This window comes from Cupressus sempervirens, chromosome 3, assembly GCF_028749045.1.
Source record: "Cupressus sempervirens isolate cs-2001-9-10 chromosome 3, ASM2874904v1, whole genome shotgun sequence".
NCBI classification, from domain to species: Eukaryota; Viridiplantae; Streptophyta; class Pinopsida; order Cupressales; family Cupressaceae; genus Cupressus; species Cupressus sempervirens.
Window position 1 is genome coordinate 499,156,674 of NC_143120.1, and position 19,604 is coordinate 499,176,277.

The following is a 19,604-nucleotide window of genomic DNA, read 5'->3' on the forward strand; positions in this document are numbered from 1 at the left end:
GTCTCTTTATCAATTGAGGAGACAGATGGTTCACTGGAACAGGTTCAATAGACATCCTTGCCAGATCTATATTCGTTCTTTTCAGCACAGTTGGAAGGGGCGACCACCAGCATCAACATAGGGACACTTGAGCAAGTTTCAGGATCAGCATACATCTTCAGGATTGCACCTTTGCCATTGTTTCTTCCAAAGGGGAGGAACATTATCCAGCATTCACGAACTGGCTTCTTCCTTGGAGCAGCAATCACTGGTCGACATTCTTCATTGGGGGGGGAACTACCTTGTCTCTCTTCCTCTTCTTTCTTATGGGGGGACTTTTTCCTCTTATGAGGTCTTGTTCTTCTCATTCTTACACTTTTGTATATAATGGATGTATGTCGTAATGGGGGGTTCTTGATTATTCCATCCATCCATGCATCTTGTTCTTTTCATCTCTCTTTTTGGGGGAGGGTTTTTCCAATGAGGTTTTCCCTCTTTCTCTGCTTTATGAGAGATTGCATTTTCATTATGTACATGGGTACCTAACATGGCCTAGTAGTTGAGACCCATTATGCATTTCATCCTAGTTTTGCAAGCTTAAGGGCATTCCCCTAAGTTGCACTTAAGGGGGGGTGTTGGTGTAAATACGTATTTACTATTTACACTTAAGTTTACTTAGGTTAATGCATTATTTTATTATTTTATTTTGTGAGACACTCAAGAGTTTGCACACCTTTTTGAGTTGTCATGTTGACAACACAAAAGTACGCAACTCTATTTCAGCACATGGTGTCTACAACACTGGAGTTTGCATCATTCACTGAGCTGTCATGTAGACAACACAGTTATTCGCACTCCTTTTTTAGCACATGTTGTCTACAACACTGATTTGCGTGTTACACCCTTGTAGGCTTATCCTCTCATCATCGCACTTACTTCCATGCTTAATGGAGGATAACCCATATCTGGTGGACATGTGCCTGGTTGTATGACTTATCATGATATTGATTCTTAGGCATTCAAGATGCATCTTAGAGGCCTTTATATACAGGCACTCCTAGTGTACTCTTATATGCATATTGAATTGAATACATTGTTATTCTGATCATACTCCTTTCTAGTCTACAGTTGTGCTTGTGTTTGAGTTCTTAGTTCTTGGGTGAATTTTTTCCTAAGGCAAATTCTTGCAAAGTGAAATGACCTTGTGTTCTTGGGAAAGAACTTGCAACTTCTTCAAAAGAAGAAAAACAAAACAGCAAGCAAACAACGAACAAACTAAACACAAAACGAAAAACATACCTTTGGTCTTCGACTCGAACATGACAAGAACAAAGTTGCTCTGTTATGCAAATTCGAATTTAGAATTTGGGGAAATTCTAAACACTCAAAAATGGACGTTCTCCTCTTATTTAAGTACATCTTGGGACAAATGTACAAGGATAAATCGAAAGATGCAATGAAATAGCAAGATAAGTATGAATTGACAAGCAAAGTTGAAAATGTCTACTTACTTGGAGATCAAAGAGCCAAATGTGGAAGATTAATAGGTTTAAAGAATGAGTCTCCTCCAAATTCGAATCTTCAACCAACTATTTTGACCTCCTCCACATTTGCAAATAATGGATATTAATGAGCAATGAATGGAGGTTCGTCTTTTGATATGGATGCCAAAAACGTGCTCAATAATCATCAATACACAAATCATTTTTGCTAAGTATCAAATAGAGGGGCGTTTTTTGCCAAAAACATATTTTTGAAATGCCATGACATGAGTTGTTTTTAACAACAAATGACAATAACATGTTTCTTTGATAGCAAGTATAAAGCACAAAACCTTATAACAATTCTTATTTGAGCAAAAACATGATCAAAATGGCCCCAAATTTGGACATAATTTGCAAAAATGTGGCTTCGATACACCATTAAAATAAGCATTTTTTACATGGGATTCAACATCTAGGGCATAAGAATGCATGAAGGAGCAAAAACAACCTTGGTCTCATGGATTTCAAGCCATATCATGGGCGGATCTGGAGTTTCTTAGCAAAAATATGTTCTTGGGATGTAAGACCATGAACATTTTTTGCCCTCTTTGCAAATCATGGTCTCTAGATGCATTAGCATGTATTTCAAAGGCAAATCGCACTCTATAAGGGAGATTGCGAGTTTTAAATGGCATGCAAATTGAGTATTTTATGCAAATCGCACTCTTGAAGTGAATTTGCATGTTTTAAATTACATGTATTTTGGCTTCTAATTGCAAATCGCATTCTTGGAGTGCATTTGCATATTTTAAAGCATACATTTAGATGCCTACATGTAAATCGCACTCTTGGAAGAGTATTACATGCTTTAAAAACTTGTCCAAACAAGCCTATAGTGCAAAATCGCACTCTTGGAAGAGTATTACATGCTTTAAAAACTTGTCCAAACAAGCCTATAGTGCAAAATCGCACTCTACAAGGGTCACTGCATGTTTTAAAGAGGCCTTTAGATGCAAGTCGCATTCCAGGAGACCAATTGCATGTTTTTAAAATGCATGCATTTACATGTTTAAGTAATTCAAAATGCCCTTTTAGTGCAAAATCGTGGTCTCCAAAGGCATTTGCATGTAAACATGTAAATAGGTTGAAAAACATGTTTATGCACAACTTAAATGATCAATTAAACACATGTCTAATTGATTTTTGAGGAAATATCACTTAATTGGGTCAAAAATAACATTTACATTATGTAGTTTAATTACTATGTGCAAATATCATTTCAAAAAGTAATATTTAGATGTTTTAAATAAAACATAAAGTAACTCAAAAATAAATCAAACTATATAGTTAATAAAGTCACTTCAGTGAAAAATTTAAAAAGCAACTCAAACATAAAAATATAACAAAAAGTGCACTATAGTCACTTAAGTGATAAAGTAACTTTAAAACATAACATAAAGTGAATTTAATGTTATATTTTTCAAAAAGTGAATGTTAACATTAAAATATAACATGATTTTTTAAATTATGAAGTTGCACCTGGAGAGTGCACTTTTTGGACACTAAAATGGTCATATTTTTTGACTATCAAGTCTAATTAAGCCCTAAGATAGACCGAATCGAAGGGAAAACCGAAAGCAATGATTTGACCAAAAGCAAACAAAAACACACTCAAAAATGCGAAAAAGTACGCTTGAAGGCTTTAAAAATCAAGCATAAGCTTAACAAACAAAAAAATTAAAAGGACTTGATGAAAGCCTTCAATAAAAGGATTCATTACGTGAATTTGGCTCAATTGGTCTATCAATGTCGGACAATTGAATAATGAATCAACTCAGAGAAAAATGAAACTAAATTGAAAAAGTTTCTTACTATTACCTACATTTTGTGGTGACAAAATGCAGGACAACATAACACCCCATCACCATGGGACACTTAATAGGGGTTATGGGATAGAGGATTTCTTCATTAAACTATTAAAACCTTTATGGACTAGGATAAGTTTATGCAAACTCCATCAACAACAATTCCTTGTCCATCCATCTTGGTAACTTGTAGGGTTGGCCATTCAAATCAAAAGCCTAAATGTATGAATAGAACTTGGAAGAAACAAAGCAATCAACCCAATATCCCATAGTCCTCCTCTGGGAAAACTAGAATCAAAATTACACCTCAGCTTAGCCAACGCCTGATAATAAAGACCTATAAAATAAGGAATAAAGCTGATGTACGATCGTCTTTCCCAATTTTCTATCAAAATTTTTGTTGACGGAAATTAGTTCTTCAATCAAGGGCAAAACTATGTGAGAGAGCTAGAGAAGAGTTTATTGTTTGGCTAATCTCCATCAATTTTTTATGAATGGTATAACTAGTGAGCTCAAATCATTTAAGTTGGGTCTTACTCTAAAACATGCAATGAATGAAAAAGAACCAATGATGAAAAGAGATTGCATTTGGCTCTCCATTCACTTGACCGAAAGCATCATTACATGTACAATCCTCTATATGAATTCGCCTCCTTTAGCCAAATCAATTTTGGAATAGCATTCTTTGCTTCATTTGCCCTCTTCTTAATGTATAACTTACCACTTAGAAGGTCATGCTAAAAAAATGTCTAGGTTTCTTTAGTGACTGTTCCATTTCAACATCCCCAAAATTATCTAGAAGAATTCTGGAATGAAGTGAGCTACTGTTCCACCATTTGCAATGCTCATGGAGCAATTTGCAAAGTTTTAATTTAGTTGCTCTCCATAAACAATGTGTAGGATCAAGCTAGGAAACAGAAGAACTGAGACTAGGCCACATTTGAGAAGGGATATTTGCTTTTTTTTAATAAGTAATGGACCAAAGCCTAGATTAATTATCAGTATTTTTTGGAACTAATTATTACTATGTGTTAAACTCAAGTAGACTCAAACCCAAGACCTTCCACATGAGAAGCTTGCAATTTACCATTGTGTTATAGGTTCTTGCCTGATATCTACTTTCTTATCCTACACGTTAGTGGAGTAATATTTCTTTGTTTCATTTTCCCACTTCTTGCATATATAACACTAACAAAATCACAACCTAGCAAGTCAATCTTGAATAAATCTTGAAATTCTTTTGTAGCATTTGCTTGTTCTACTCTAGCACTCACAACCTTATCTCAATGATATCTAGATTGAGGGTTTCACCATTTGCAATTCTTGTAAAGCAACTTTCACTGTTAGAATATTGAGCACATTACAGAACAGCTGTAGGCAACAGAGTAGCACTAACTTGCTAAGAAACACAACTGAGACTAAACTGGATTTCAGAAGGGTTAAGTTGCTTTCTTGTATGACATCTCAACAACAAAAGCTTCCAAATCAATGTTTGTATCTGCAATTACTCTGAGAGCTTGTTCACATACTATTTGGATTTTTCTTAAGCTTTATGGCAAGAGATAAGATAAGATAAGATAATAATATTAATGTCCACGAAAAACTAACAAGGTTTATGGGACTGAGCCTACAACAGAAGAGCCAGCCAAAGCAGAAGCACCAAACAATGACTGAGAAGAAACAAAAGCAAGAAACAGAACAAGAAAGAAGACAAGGTAAGGACTAAGGGTCCTTTCTTGTCACAAAGAAGTCAGTAATAGAAGGGTAAGCTCGTGGACGATCCATAGTCTTAGACTATCGTGCAGAACCACTGTATGACTATCATTGTCTAGAGAGACTGGTGCAATGTCTAATCGATCTGGAATGAGAAGTACTAGGACGCCTTTTCAAAACCCGTGGAGGAGACAAGGGAAAGAAAAAGATAGTAATGAACTGATCTGATGTACGCCCCTGAGGTATAAAAGACTGTGAAAGATCCCTGATGGATCTCTTCTGCTGATCTGCTGTAATTTTATATTTTTAAATTTATTTTCCCTATTTATTAAAATTTTCTTGCAAAACTAGACAGAAGTTGCAAAAGGGTTTGATTGTTTTATATTTTTGATGATTTTTCAATAAGTAATAACAGAAGTACAATAACACGAACCAGTTCTGAAAATGTATTCCAAATACATTTAAAGCAAAGTCGTTTCAAGCAGATTTTTTTAAATATATGCCTAATATGTAACCAGATGAAGATTTACAATAATATCCAAATGATTACAACCAAGAATAAAGCCAACCTGAAGGTGTGAAGGTGAAATATGAGCCCAGAAGGAAGCTACGACCAGAATCCAACTCTCAAATGTTGTACGTGGAAAAGTAGATGGCTGCCAGGTGCGGCTGTACAGCTACAAAGTGCCCACACGTGGGTAAAATACCCAAACCCTAGCTAAAACTCTGACTCAGTACTACGTTCCTCAGAAGAAACAATGCACAATCTCCGAGATGCTTCTGACTGCAAGAATCCAGAGCACTATTTTGGGGACTACGTCCCAAACAGGCAAAGCAAGTGGGTTTGGCGTCCCAAATGCTGAAAGCTCAATCAGAGCCCAAATCACAAATCCAAGATGTAATATGTCAATAATGCCTTCGAACTTTGTCTTTACCTCCTTATAACCCACCAAACTTAGCTCGAACCCAAAAAATGCCCCCATGTGGCGTTGCGTTATAAAATAATATATTTCTCATTTTTAAAGTGGTCAGGTATCCAAAAAATGACCTTTTTCCCAATAGAAAGAAATCTGTTCACCAAAATGCTCTGAGTCAAAAGAGAAATATTTAGAAAAGTTCAAGACCTTTCCAATGAGCTATTACGCCAAGGGATATTCACCTAGATGAGGCCAAAAAACCCCTTATTACTCCAAAATGGCTATAACTTAGCCTTATTTAAATTATTAAAATTTAAAATGCTAACTTAGGAGAATATTTAAATATATTAAAATATTTCTCAAATAGCGAACTGATAGCCAAAAAACCTCTACAAGGTGAAACTGAACTCGTCACCTCCTATGACTGATGCCGAATAATTTGAAATAACTAACAATCTCATCCCTCAAAATTAGGGATACACCTAAAAAATAGGAACGTCTCCGAATCTCTCGAAACTGAAACCATAGAATGATCTCGTAGAGACTCAAAACTATAACCCATCTCCACCTCCTAAAATGTAGGAAACTCCTACAATTAAGGAACTACTCTCAATAGCCCTCCTACTCTCTGAAACTCCAGATCCGAACACTGTATACCCTGACTGAGTCTCTAAACACCACTGCTAGCCTACGAGAATCCCTGATAGGCTGACTCCCACATCCTGCTAGATATAGCTAAAAGAGGGGACATGACAGACTGCAAGGTAATCTCTCGAAGATGGGTGGCCTCCTGAAGATAAAGTGCAAGACACCACTGATCAATATAACAGAAGAACATCGAAAGAGAAGAACAATCTCTGAAAAGGCAGTAAAATCTCCCTCTAATCTCATAGAGAGGACATTGAAAAATGAAGAGCATCTCAGTCTCAACCTCTGCCAAAGAACACAACTGGCATATCCGATCAACCCAATCCATATGGTGATCAGTCTGAGCCCGGAGGCAGTGAGAACCAACCCTGAATGAGCCTAAGCAAAATCGTAAAGCATGATTCCAACGCCGATAGAGATATGTAGGGCGAGCAATAAGACCATCCTGAAGCACAAGAAAATGCTCAACATAGAATGCCATCCTAGGTCGAAGACCTCCCGGGGAATTACTCCAAGTAGTGGTAATGTATTGTCTGTAAATATCCTATCTGACGTGCTCGTTCAACTCCTGACATGAAGGGAGAAGATAAGCAGGAGCATCAAGTGAAAACTGATAAGGAGGAAGACGATCTATCTCAATACCAATCGAACCCAACAAAGAGGTGGCCTGGGCATACCAACAGCGAGATCTAGTAGAGGTGTCAATCTCATAATCTCAACAGAAGAACAGTATGCAAGATGAGAGTATCTGTGTTGGTCAACCCCCAACTCCATAAAACCACGAAACCGATGAAACCAAATCAAGTCAAAAATGGCAGCAAGTTTGAGAAGATGAGCTCCAAACTTAGCTAAGACAATGTTGTGAGGAGTGAATCTATGACATCTGATGATACGCCATAACATTAACGTCTGGACCCTCTCTATAGAAGCCCAATCAGAAGCAATAAGAGAAGGCCCCCAAGCCATTGAGCCATAGCGGACTGTCGGACAAACCAAGGAGTCAAAAAGGGACAACTTGGATGAAATACCTTGGAAATGATGTCTAAAGCACTGTCTTTCCAGCAAAGTCAAGGAACCCATGCCCTTACTAACTCTGGACTAAATGGGTGGTCTCAACCTAAAACGTGGCTCTGAGAACTTCACACCAAGATACATATAAGAGGAAGTAATCTCAACCTCCTGACCCTGAAAGGAGAAATGAAGATGAGAGGTCTTTAAACAGTTAAAGACCATAACTTGAGTCTTAGACAAATTCACCACAAGCTGTCGCTGATCACAAAAAGAAGCCAACCCATCAAGGAGTCTCTACAAGCTATCGAGAGAAGAGGCCAAGAGAGCCACATCATCAGCAAATAGGAGAATGGAGATCAAAACCTGATGTAAATAGCACCCATCACCCGGTTGAGAGAGTTCACAAGAAAATCCTCCAACTCATCAATATACAAGCCAAACAGTGTAGGAGAAAGAGGACAGCCCTGCTTCACTCCTATGGTACTCTGAATCGGAACAGAAAAATGCTTCGGAGTCCTGAGCCTACCGGTTACCTTCTCATAAAGCCTCATAATAGCAATCTGTAACAAATTTGGGATCCCAATCTCTTGAAGTCTCTGAAATCTAAACAAAAGTTATTTTACAGATATGCAAAGCAATCATTGTGAAAGGAAAAAATGGAACCACTCTCCGGTCTTATCATATTGTTTGAAAGCTAAATTTGTTGCAAGATCTAGTCAATGCTTTCTATACATAGATGTACTGCTCCTATTATATCGTTCACACCTTTTGCAAGGTCTTGTCAATGTTCTATCTCTTTAAAAGTCCTCTAGCATATAGATATATTCATAGCTGGTGGGATGAGTGTAAAGTTGATTTCTTTTGTTCCACTCCAATTTTTGCCTTCTGCATGTGTCCTTGCGTTATAAATAAGTATCTGACAATGTCCAATGGTCAATTTTATTATATATGTCTAGCATTCGGTCAATTTTGTAGTTTTTGCTTCTAAAGAGCAACCTGACACTATTATACTATTTTGAAAATGCAGATAGAAGTTATTAGTTTTTCTATGCTGATTTTGTTCCAGAGGACCATCTGAGGAAGAGAAAACTGAAATTGTATTAAATTGATTTATTGATACAATTTAGTTGTCCATGCAAAGGAAAAAATGCAAAAAAGTGTTTGTCATACAAGACAACAGGTGAGGGAAAAGAAAAATGCTGTTCAAGATTGAATTATATTGGCCAATTTTAGCCGGTGTGTTCTCTTTGCTAAAGGGTAAACTGGTTGACATGCTCAACTTGGAAAGTTTGATTATAAACGTATTTTTGTCTATTTGTAAACTATGGAGATGAGGTCCACTCACAATAAAATATACTAGTAATTTATTTATAAATCTTATGAGGCCACAGCCCTTCATATAAACGCGAAATCAATACAATCATCTCTAAAGAACTCCACCTTATTGAAAACTCCTATGAAGACTAAGCTATCCAAGAGAGCCACTCGACAATGCCATCGAAGATATTTATCTGCAAAATCAAGGCTAATGAAGCCATTGTTAAACTTGTCAAATCCCAAGGCCTCATCTACGTAGTGATTGATAGCCCATATTTTCACCAAGCTTAAATTTCAAAATTTTATGGTGAAAATGTTATTAAAAAAAGGATTGTTGTGATGTTAGGATTTATATGTTATTTGTTTACATTTGGAGAGGGAAACCCTAGCATGGTTTTTTCCCTAATCCAAATTTTTTTTATTGCCCTGGTACGAAAATTGATACCCTGAGGTCTTGTTTCCCTCTAATATTACATAAGATCTTCATAAAAATTTTGAATCTAGCCCTAACCTTAGGTTTTGTAGTTGAGCGGGATTTTATTTGTCTTTTACATCGTCCTTTTACGATGTTACGACAAAGGGTTATCGAAGGGTCGCGGTGGAATGTTTTCAGTTCCCCGATCTTAAGATAAGCGGTGCATCGTAATGTCGCATGGTAATTAAGTAAGCTTCCCGATTTATGATTCTGCTTCAATTGTATGGTCATATGTTGTTTTGAAGAATGTCCAATCCCAATGTGCGATGCTACGACAAGGAAGGCGATCGAGATATCCGAAATCGAGGAAAAGGTTGCTACGATCTTACGAAGCAATGGGCGTCATAAGGTTGTGAAGATAATGTTTTAATGTTGCAATGTTATGGGACGCTTATGATCGTAGGATCGAAGGTGATAAATGACACGGTAAAGTGACAATACACTATTAGTTAGTCGATAGGTGTCCAGTTTTGATTAACCAACTATAAAACGTACACCAGGTGGATGCTTAGTTGGACCAGTGGGGCCAGATTTTTCTATGTAAGTTTTTATGTGGCATAGTGCGATTTCCGATTTTACAATAGACAATTTACCATAAGATCTTAGGCTAATGGATAAAAGGCTTCGATGCTATGAAGAAGGCCATGTCGTAAGATCGTAAGGGAAAGCAATTTGAAATAAGATGACACGCTATTCAATGTGAACCGCTTGAAGAGAGATCGTAAAGGATCCAATAATCAGTGTTGATGCCACAGTAACTATTGTGTCGTAAGATTGTAGGGGGTTTAGCCATGGTTTCCGATTGTTCAATAAGGGTTTTTTCAAGGCTTTCATAACATTGTGGAACTTTTTATCCAGCTATAAGATAATACGAGGAGTCATTTTCTTCAATGGTGATCATAAGATCGTAGATCATAATTCAATATAAAATGTGATAATCAGTTTTCTGAGCTGGAAGCAACAATAAACTTCTTGACCAATGATATTTAAATATGGTACAAAAAGTGCATTACTAGATAGTAATGGCAACGCTCCCTTGAGGTGACAGAATAAGCTGATCTTATGTTTCAAGCATGCTGAAAATCAATGCAAAGATGAACATTGATAGTATACATTGAGTTATAAAGACTTTCCTATTTGTCAATTGCAGTTCACTATTTACAAAGAAAGAGATTTTGAGCAGTTGCAGAGCTTTCAGTGTATTCAGATAATTGTTTTCAGAACCTAAGAGTGGAGTCCATACCCTGTTTGCCAGCATATTATCAAGATGTCTAATAAAGAGGTGGAAGAAATTCAAGCATCAAATATAGGAGTTACAGAGACTTCAACTTCTAAAGGAGGGAAAACGAAACAAAGGAAACCTAAAAGGTTTGTCGAAGAATGGATTAAGCTTTTCCCTGGTTCCTCCAATGCCAGTGTTGCAGACTACCATGCTTTTGTCGACCCATATGCTCTTTGCAAAGATGTTGTATGCCCTAGTGTCACTGGTTCTAAACTTTTCAAATATTTCTACTATAATAGAGAAAAGAAGATCCCGGTATGTAATCCATGGAAAAAGAACCTGGCTAAATTGATATTTCCAGAGGTTTCCGTGGATGTTGACTTGATGAAGGCCCTGTTTCGTTGCTACAATCCGGCCACCAAATCTTTCCATAGGAAAGATGGAACTATTCTTTGTACACTTGACCGTGTATTGTTCATTGAAGCTTTTGGATTGGATGGAGCCATGGGCTAGCCCGTAGATTTGAAGGATTTGCAGAGGAAGTTTGAGGAAAACACCAAGGCCTACACTGGGAAGTCCATGCTACAGCATATTCCCATGGATTTAAAGAATGTGGGTGATTACCCTAAGAAGGTAGAAAAAATTATGCCTTTGGACAAATTTAAAAATTACTTTGTAAAAACAGTATATGGTGTTCACAAGGTGATTGGAAAAGATGGGACTGACATGGTATATGGAGCTGAATTCATTATTGCCAGAGATGTGCAAGACTCCTACCATGGAGGGGAGTATGACTATGTTGAATACATTTTGGAGGTGATGAAAGAAAACATTGCCTGGGCTAAGAGTGGAGAATTAAAAAACTTCAAGTTCCATCACTATTCACTGTTGATGCCCCTGATCCTCTACACGAATGTGGGGTACGTGAGTTCTGATTTTATTGATCATACTTCTGATGCAAATGGAGATCTACCAGTTCAATTGTGGATACAGGTATGGGACAGCAACTATCATTTTTCTGATTTTGTTTCATTCTTTAATAATTTTAGTACTGTAACAATGAGAATATCAGATCCAAGTTACTTTAGGGCACCTAAGATTTTAAAAATCCTTTTGAGACCAGCCCTGCTTCCTAAGGGTAAAAGATTAGACCATAGCTGGGGGGACATTTTCTTATTTCCAACTTTTTCTTTGATGAGAGTCTATGGTTGTCCTCAACCACCCCATACATTACCAAAGTTTATTCCTCCTAGGTTAGGTATAATTGAGTTCATATGGCAGCTGTTTATGGTCAATAGGGAGTATCTAGGGCCCAAAAGTGCATAAAAGCACTTTCTTGTGTAGATGTTTTAGAGTGGGGGATTTTACAATTGGATAAGAGGCCCTTGATCAAATCCATGCTTTCCTCCACCACTACAATTTGTCAATTGGTCCTTATAGAATGTATGATCCTGACAATTGGATGAGGATCACCCTTAAAGAGATAAGGAACTATGTATTGTCTAGCACCAAGGAATTACCCCATGAAGATATTATTCCAAGCATAGTTGCAGAGGGTGAGGCAGCTGATAAATTAGCAAAGCTAATGATGTCTTAAGGGTGGAAAGAGAAATGAAGAGAGCAGACCCCCAATTTATGGGATTCTATATGGATGTCCCTATCCTCAGAGGATTAGGAAGATGGTCACTGACCATGCTGAGATTATGGCTAGACGCCAAAGGGACCTATGGGAGAGGAAGAGAGGGTGTGCCCAGATAGCCTTGAACCTGATGTGACCCTAGAGATAGAAGAAGATGATGCCCCTAAAGCATCATGGGTCACAAAAGGAAATAAAAGACAGAAAGTTGTCCATATCCCAGCAGAGGTGAAACTGAGGACCTTACAGATTTTACCTGGCAATAGTCAGTATTTTGCTGACTTAAGGCAGAGTTACCTCCAAGATAGGATTAATGCAATTGAGAGTACACTCATTGACATAGAACTAGCAGTAGCAAAGTTGGATGATAGGATCATCCAGGCCCAACAGTTCATAGAAGATGAATTCATCAAATCAACTAAGTTCAAAAGTTTTCTATACAAGGTAAAACAGAGTGAACTGGTACTGAAGATGAAGCCAGGAGAATCAGATGAGCAAAAGCTAAAACTGGTGGAGAAGCTATAGGCCTATGATCTTGAGAGTGAAAACATGACTCTAGAGGAGGCAAGAGACCTTGTACAGAGGATTGGCATGTTGTTAGTGCCCGGATGGGATTTGGCGCAATCTTTTATGCTTGACCAAATAAGGAGACAAGAGAATGCCATTTCATATGAGGCATTTGGTGCTGATGGACTATAGAGAGGAACATGTTTTAATATAGATACCAAATCTTTGGCAGTTTGGAGCATGGCTCCATCATCAAATAAACCAAAGTTGATGGATGTGTAGAGCACTGAATAGGGTAATATGATTGTATGGACTCTACAAGGCACCTCTGGCACAGAAATTTCTAAGGCCATGAAACATTTTTCATTTATGAATGAGGCCAAGGTAGGGGAGATTGAGACTAGACTTTCTAAGTCCATACATGATTACGTTGATGTAAGAAAGCTCTATAAAGATGAGCTTAGAAAGGGCCATGTGTACAAGGAGAAGATTGTAGAGCTTGAGACTAATGTCCAAGCACTTGAGAATGAGGTTGCATCTCTCAAAGAGCAACTTGTACAGGCAGAATAGGTAGTTATTGTAGGACAGGGGCATGAACAGGAAAATCAGCAGCAACCAGCTAGGAACACAACTGAAGCCCCAACACAAACAGATGATTTGGGGGAAGAAGATACAGCAGAACCAAGGAGAATGAGCATTGATGCTCCATCTACTCAGCAAGGAGATGATGTAAGGACAACTGTCCTTAAGAGCTTGATGAGCCACAGGGTTGAAATCTTGAAGAATATGTCACTGCAAGCTCACAGTTTTTATATTGCTTTACAAATTGCTAAACAATTTTGCAATGAGGCACTTTCATGGCTATCACCCACATTTAATCTATGCGGGCCATACACACAATTCTTGGAGAGGCTCATTGTATTGATGGCTAAAAAGCCTGATTTGCCTAATAAAATAATCACAATGAAGGAGGGTTTAGAAATAGTCAAGGAATTAATTGGTTTCTTCATTGGTAAATTGCAGATTATACAAGGAAAATTAAAAGTTTTATCTCAGGGAATACAACCCTGTATACCATCAATCTTGGATGCCATTAATACAGTGATAGATTGGTAGGAGTGGTATGATTCCTTTGGTGCAATTCTAACTCAGGGGGCCACAGTGGAAATTTTCGAAGATACCTCTAATGATCCATATAATAAATTAATTAATTCCCTTTTTAAAGCAGAAATAGATTTGAATAAATTTTCTATTGAATCTAAAGCAATTATGGACGCCAAGTGGACCAAAGCCACTCAAGATTTACAAGAGGTTAAAACTATAGAGTGGCCCACAAAAAGGGAGATTTATGTTTGGGAGGCGGTAGGAGAGATTAAGGCCCTGTCGGCAAGAAGTAGTTGAGATATTTCACTGAGGACAATGAAGGACAAGGAAGAATAAAGCCAAAACGCATAACATAAATGTTCACTTACCATCTCAACTACTTTTCTTTTTCTAATCGAACTTTTGAAGAATGTTCTCTATATCTTTTTGTTCCTGTCTTTCCACTTTTTGTATCCATTCTTATTTTGACATGTGTCCTCTCCTCTGTAGCTTGTTGCAATCCTATATATAGATTTCCAAGATGAGTAGAGGTCGATCATCTATAGAATTTTCTCATTATCATGTTTTGTTTTACAGTCCGTCCATTTCTTCTGTAATTATGTAAATGAATTCAATCCTTGTATACTTGAATATAAAAAGTGAACATTTACTACCAATGGCTTGTTTCTAAGTTATATTTCTTAGTCTCTGTTAAGTATTACAAACATTTTCAAGAGAAGGATTTTCCCTTATATATCATTGTCTTTGAGTTTTGTCTCCTTTCTTATATATCTATAATCTTGAGATTGTTATGAACAAGTTTCATTCAATTTAATGCAATTCACACAAATTGTATATCTCTTACTGATTGCTGCCGATTTAAAGAATCAAGTAATCGCTTTCTATAATTGATGAGGTTTAGGGTTTGTAAAAAGGATATGGTAAGAATGAAATTTGGAGCTCAACGTTGACAATTTTAATCACAAGTTGATTAAAAAGGTCCAAATTTACTGATTTTTGACTCTGTATCCCAATGGATAAGACACTAGTCTATTAAAGTTCAAGAACAAGTCAATGATTCACCTAATTGCAGGAAATACAAAACAAACAAATCAATTTACCTTTTTAAGTACTAAGAACTAAAAGTGTTGGCCATTACTTATTTGCATCTAGTTTTTGGTTATAGTTAGCTATTATGCCCAGAAAGTTTATCAGCAAATCATAAAAGAATATTGACCATTTCTGCTATAGGGAATAATCTTTGAAGAAGAATATCAAATTAGCAAGATCAATCGCTAAGGTTTGCCTGCCTTGGCCTTGCAAAGCCTAAAGTGAAGTGAGTCCTGATGACTCTATTGATGTTGGCCCAAAACTAGGATTTAGCCTTGTTGAATATAGGATTTAGCTGATCCTTAGGCTTGTCCTTGTCTTATTGTTTCCTGGTATTAGATTTAAACCCACTTGATATGTTCCTTACCAGTAAGAACAATAGTGATGAAGCTTGCTTTCCCATGTGACAAGAGCATCTGCAGTTCATGTTCATATCACCAAGTCATGACTTTCATTTCCCCTTTCTCCACTTACCAAAGTGGCTTAAAATTTTTGCTGTCTAGGAAATGGTTATTGAAAATTTTGATTTTCAAAAGTCTTGAGGAAGTTATTGATTTCAAGTTCCTTCTCTTCTAACAGTCCTTGGAAAGATGAAACTCATCGTCACCAGTCAGATCTGCTCCATGCTGATTTTAATTAGGAGAATACAGAATTGGATCAAAGGCTCAAAAGGCAATTCACACCCACTATCATGATCCTTTTGCTGAGAAAGTGGAAGTTCAGACTGCTTGAAGGAATGTCCATGGTTGCACCAAATGAAGTCTTTATTAGGGCAGTCAGATTTCCTCATCCATATTCTTCAAGGAAACAGATCAATGACCTAGAGAAACAAGAAAGGAATATACCATGACTTTGCGGCCAAACATATTGCACTGGACCTGGATCAAGTGTTTGATTCGCTAGGAAATGGCAATCATGACACATAACCTCAAAAACCTACTCTTTGCACCAACCTTCCTTGAGTCAATTTTAATAAAATCACCAACCCATTCCATCATCCTTTAAATTAACCCAATTTCTCTCATAACCAAAGCAAGATTATACATGCACAACTAATTTAGAATTTTGGTTATCATGATTTGTGGGGACATCTGGATTAAAAAATGAGATACATACCAACCTTAACAAAAATCCACAAATATTTTTCTGCATAAAATCGCAATCTTCAGCTACATGGAATCACAAGAGATAGAAAACACACTCTAACATAAACACAAAGAGTTTTTGTCCACAATACAAAATCGTCAAACTGAAAACACTTCTACAAGCATCCTAAAACAAGATATTTGCTACCTATATTGTCAGAAATTGTATTAGCACAGTCATCAAGAATATGAAAGTCAAGCGGATTTTCTGCCAAGCACATCGCTGTACTCCCAGGTAAAGGAGGCAGCATTTTTACTGCCAGTGGAGAAGGTGACACATCAAAATTGGTTTTACCATCCAACTTATCATTCAAAGATTCTGGCAAGTTTAACATAGACAAGCATCAATCTGTCAGAGCAAGAAAAGAGCTTGGGTAACTTTGTGTTAATTCCGACCTGCAGAAATCACCACAATAATGGAAGGGGTTGTGGATGTTTCTTCACTCCTTATATATATGAGGATCTGCTGAAACCTCATTCCTAAGCATGGGAGCATAGTGCCAGGGGTAGGAGAATTTTAAGGTTTTGAAAAAACATCGCCATAATCCAACTGGAGCAACCACATTTGCCCAAATATTGAAACTTCTTCAGCTTATCATCATTCCTTTGCTGCCCAAAATCCTTCCCCTTCACCTTCTATTGTCTATCTCTCCTTCTGCCACTTCTGCTAACCTTTACTGCTCCAACACACCTTATGCTGCTTCTGCTATGTTTGTTTATAATGCTATGCTAAATTCAGCCACCGTTTACTTCTGCCCTGAGTTGGAGTTACTTAATGTCATATATACTATGAGATGTCTCCTATATCTAATAGTCATATAGACTGTAAGACATCTCCTAAATGATCTTAGCATGGTCAAAATAAATAGTTATTGTTTGTCTAGGTCACGTCAGACAAAAATGACTGGTAAGAGGCACAAACTGGGTTCAAGTCTTGGGTTTGATCCCCTGCAGACTTGCCCTGCAAACCTGCCTATGACATTGGCTAGGACAATACTGGAAGCCGTAGTTGGTGGTCCCTTAGCGACAAATAATAGTTACTCGGGTTTATTCTGAACTTTTTAAGAATTTTTGTGAGTGACGATGGAAATGTTATGTATGAAAGCAGTCAGAATTTGACTGGTATTAGAAGAGCTTTAGAAAATATGATACAAATAATTTAATGCACAATCAATTTCTGTATTTGATTGTGAAGAGTTTTTTTATCGTCAACATTTCGGATCATACTACATGATCCATCATCAGGATGCTAGAGAGACAAAAGAACATAAGATTGATTTATTCAAAATGTATGGGAGGAATGATCAAGAATGTCAAATACGATTGATTTAACTGTCTAGCTTTTACCTGTCCAAAAGCAGCAAATACACTTAAGGTGATCTGCAATCTTAAGATATTGACGAATTCAGTTAATTTGAAGCATATTGAAACAAAATAATAATATAGCATTATTATAAAATTAGAGAGTAAAACTTTTACAGAACTCACGGTGATTTTGAAGAATCATAAGATAACATAAGATTTGTGTACAGGTGAGTAAAAAAAAGCCTATTCAAAAGATACATACTGATCTAAACACTTCTAGGATAGTAGGGGATTCAAACAAATGAAACAAGAAAACAAATGAAAAATAAATATAATGTGTTTTGAAATATTTTTACGATGTTACTTTCTTCAAACGCATTAATCTGAAAATTCTTCAGTAATTTCAGACATTCTTGCAGTGGCATGCGACTCCAAAAACGACACATAGCAACAGCGCATAATTTCAAAAAAAAATTATTACTGTAAACAGTAAAACCATTCTTTGAGTCAGCAAAAGTATATTAATTAAGAAATGATGGTAAATAAACACTTCTAGGATATTAGGAATTTTACCAAATGCTATGAAAAGTACATTAATTCTTAAAACCGGTAAGATTTTGACGGATTCTTAGACTATTATGGGACTTGCAAAAATTCCTATCAAAAATTGCATTGATTTTACTCGTTTGTATCTCTAAGAAAATTGTACCAAATGTCAGTAAAAGACAATCTCACAATTTCAGAGATTCGCTGCAACATTTTTAAGTCAATACATATTCCTACAAATATAACAAAGAAACAGGAGAATTCAAGACAAGATTTGGGCAAATTGAACCATTTCTAGTCTGAATCACCTGGAAAGAGCATAAAAGTTCAATAAATTTAAAAGTAAAACACAGTACATTTAAATTTTAAATTTTAGAAAAAAGGGATTAGAAAGCACATTAATTTTTAAAAAACAGCTGAACCTTATCTCTGCAAGTTTACAATTGAATACGATCAGAGAAGAGAGGGTTAGAAAGAAAAAGGTTGGTTATTAGAAAATTATCATACAATTATAGGAGCCAGTAATAGACTAGAACGGAATGTAATCAGAAAAAGGCTGTATAATTTGAAACATTTTCAGATGTTTTCAGTGGTATTCGTATACCATTTATCAACAAAAACACATGTACACAAATAGATCAAGAATTTATACGATAGTAGAGGATTCGTACAAAAGCATTTAAATAACGTATTTCACTTAAGGAGCTCGAATAACCGCATATTGTAAACCTCGATTCTTTCAGAGAGTTTGGAGTCCCCTGAAACAGCTATTTGAGATTCTTTACAAAAAAATTAAAAAGGAATGCTTTGGTTTAAATCACATAATTATGATACAGTGGAATTTAATTTAAAAAATCAGAGAAGGTTGATACATTTTCAGGATATAGTAGAATTTCTATCAAATTCAACTCAAACAAAGGCTAAATATCTCAAATTCTAAAAATAAAACAAAAAAATCGCCTTAGTCTGTACCACTCCTACAATAACAGACACATTTATTCTTTCGAATGACATCAGAGATTTGTATCGGATATGGCGCCAAACTGACAGTTCAACGATAATCAAATTTGAAAAACTTAAAACACTTTCAGGATCAAGTGCGAAAATCAGAGCAACAAACTGTTAATCACTCTGTACTTACAATTTGCTATTTTGCTTATATGTTGAAGAAAACACTTACTTGGTAGGCGGATGTAGCAACCCCGAATAGGAAACCCTCAGGAAAATCCGCTCTGCTAATTTGTGCTACATTGCTGTCACATTCTTGCAGGGAAGGAGCCATAGTACAAATTGAAGAATAGTCTTCAAATGTAAATCAAACGTCACTCCAGCCCAGTGAAGTGGTGAATGAAGCAAGACGCTATTTCTAATTAGGTAATACTAGAAGCGTGTTCAAAAGAGGTGCCAATAGAAATCTGAGCAGCCGGTGACATCATATTTGACAATGTGACCGGCTGATCAGATCTCTATCCGGTGACATCATATTTGGCAATGTGACCGGCTGCTCAGATCTCTATTGGCACGTCCCATCAGTGTTATAATTTATGGGGGAATCCTCTCTGCTCGATGGGATGACAAATAATTTTGTATTTGCGAGGTGGGATGTGGGCCTTCCCGATGGAATCACATATAGTTTTGTAT

At 36.7% G+C, this 19,604-nt stretch overlaps 1 protein-coding gene across 2 annotated transcripts in view; it reads right to left on the reverse strand.

Annotated features, from left to right (window-relative positions):
• BGLU42 (beta glucosidase 42) overlaps positions 1–19,422 on the reverse strand; it is a 139,688-nt gene extending 120,266 nt beyond the window's left edge. The window contains exon 1 of one of the 2 annotated variants that reach the window (XM_089820545.1): positions 19,144–19,422. In XM_089820545.1, the coding sequence (XP_089676671.1) occupies positions 19,144–19,245 (102 nt within the window). In that variant the 5' untranslated portion in view covers positions 19,246–19,422. Of the gene's footprint in view, positions 1–18,935; positions 19,012–19,143 lie in introns of those variants that run through there. The other variant, XM_089820546.1, reaches the window with a different exon arrangement.
• Positions 19,423–19,604: the final 182 nt, after the last annotated feature.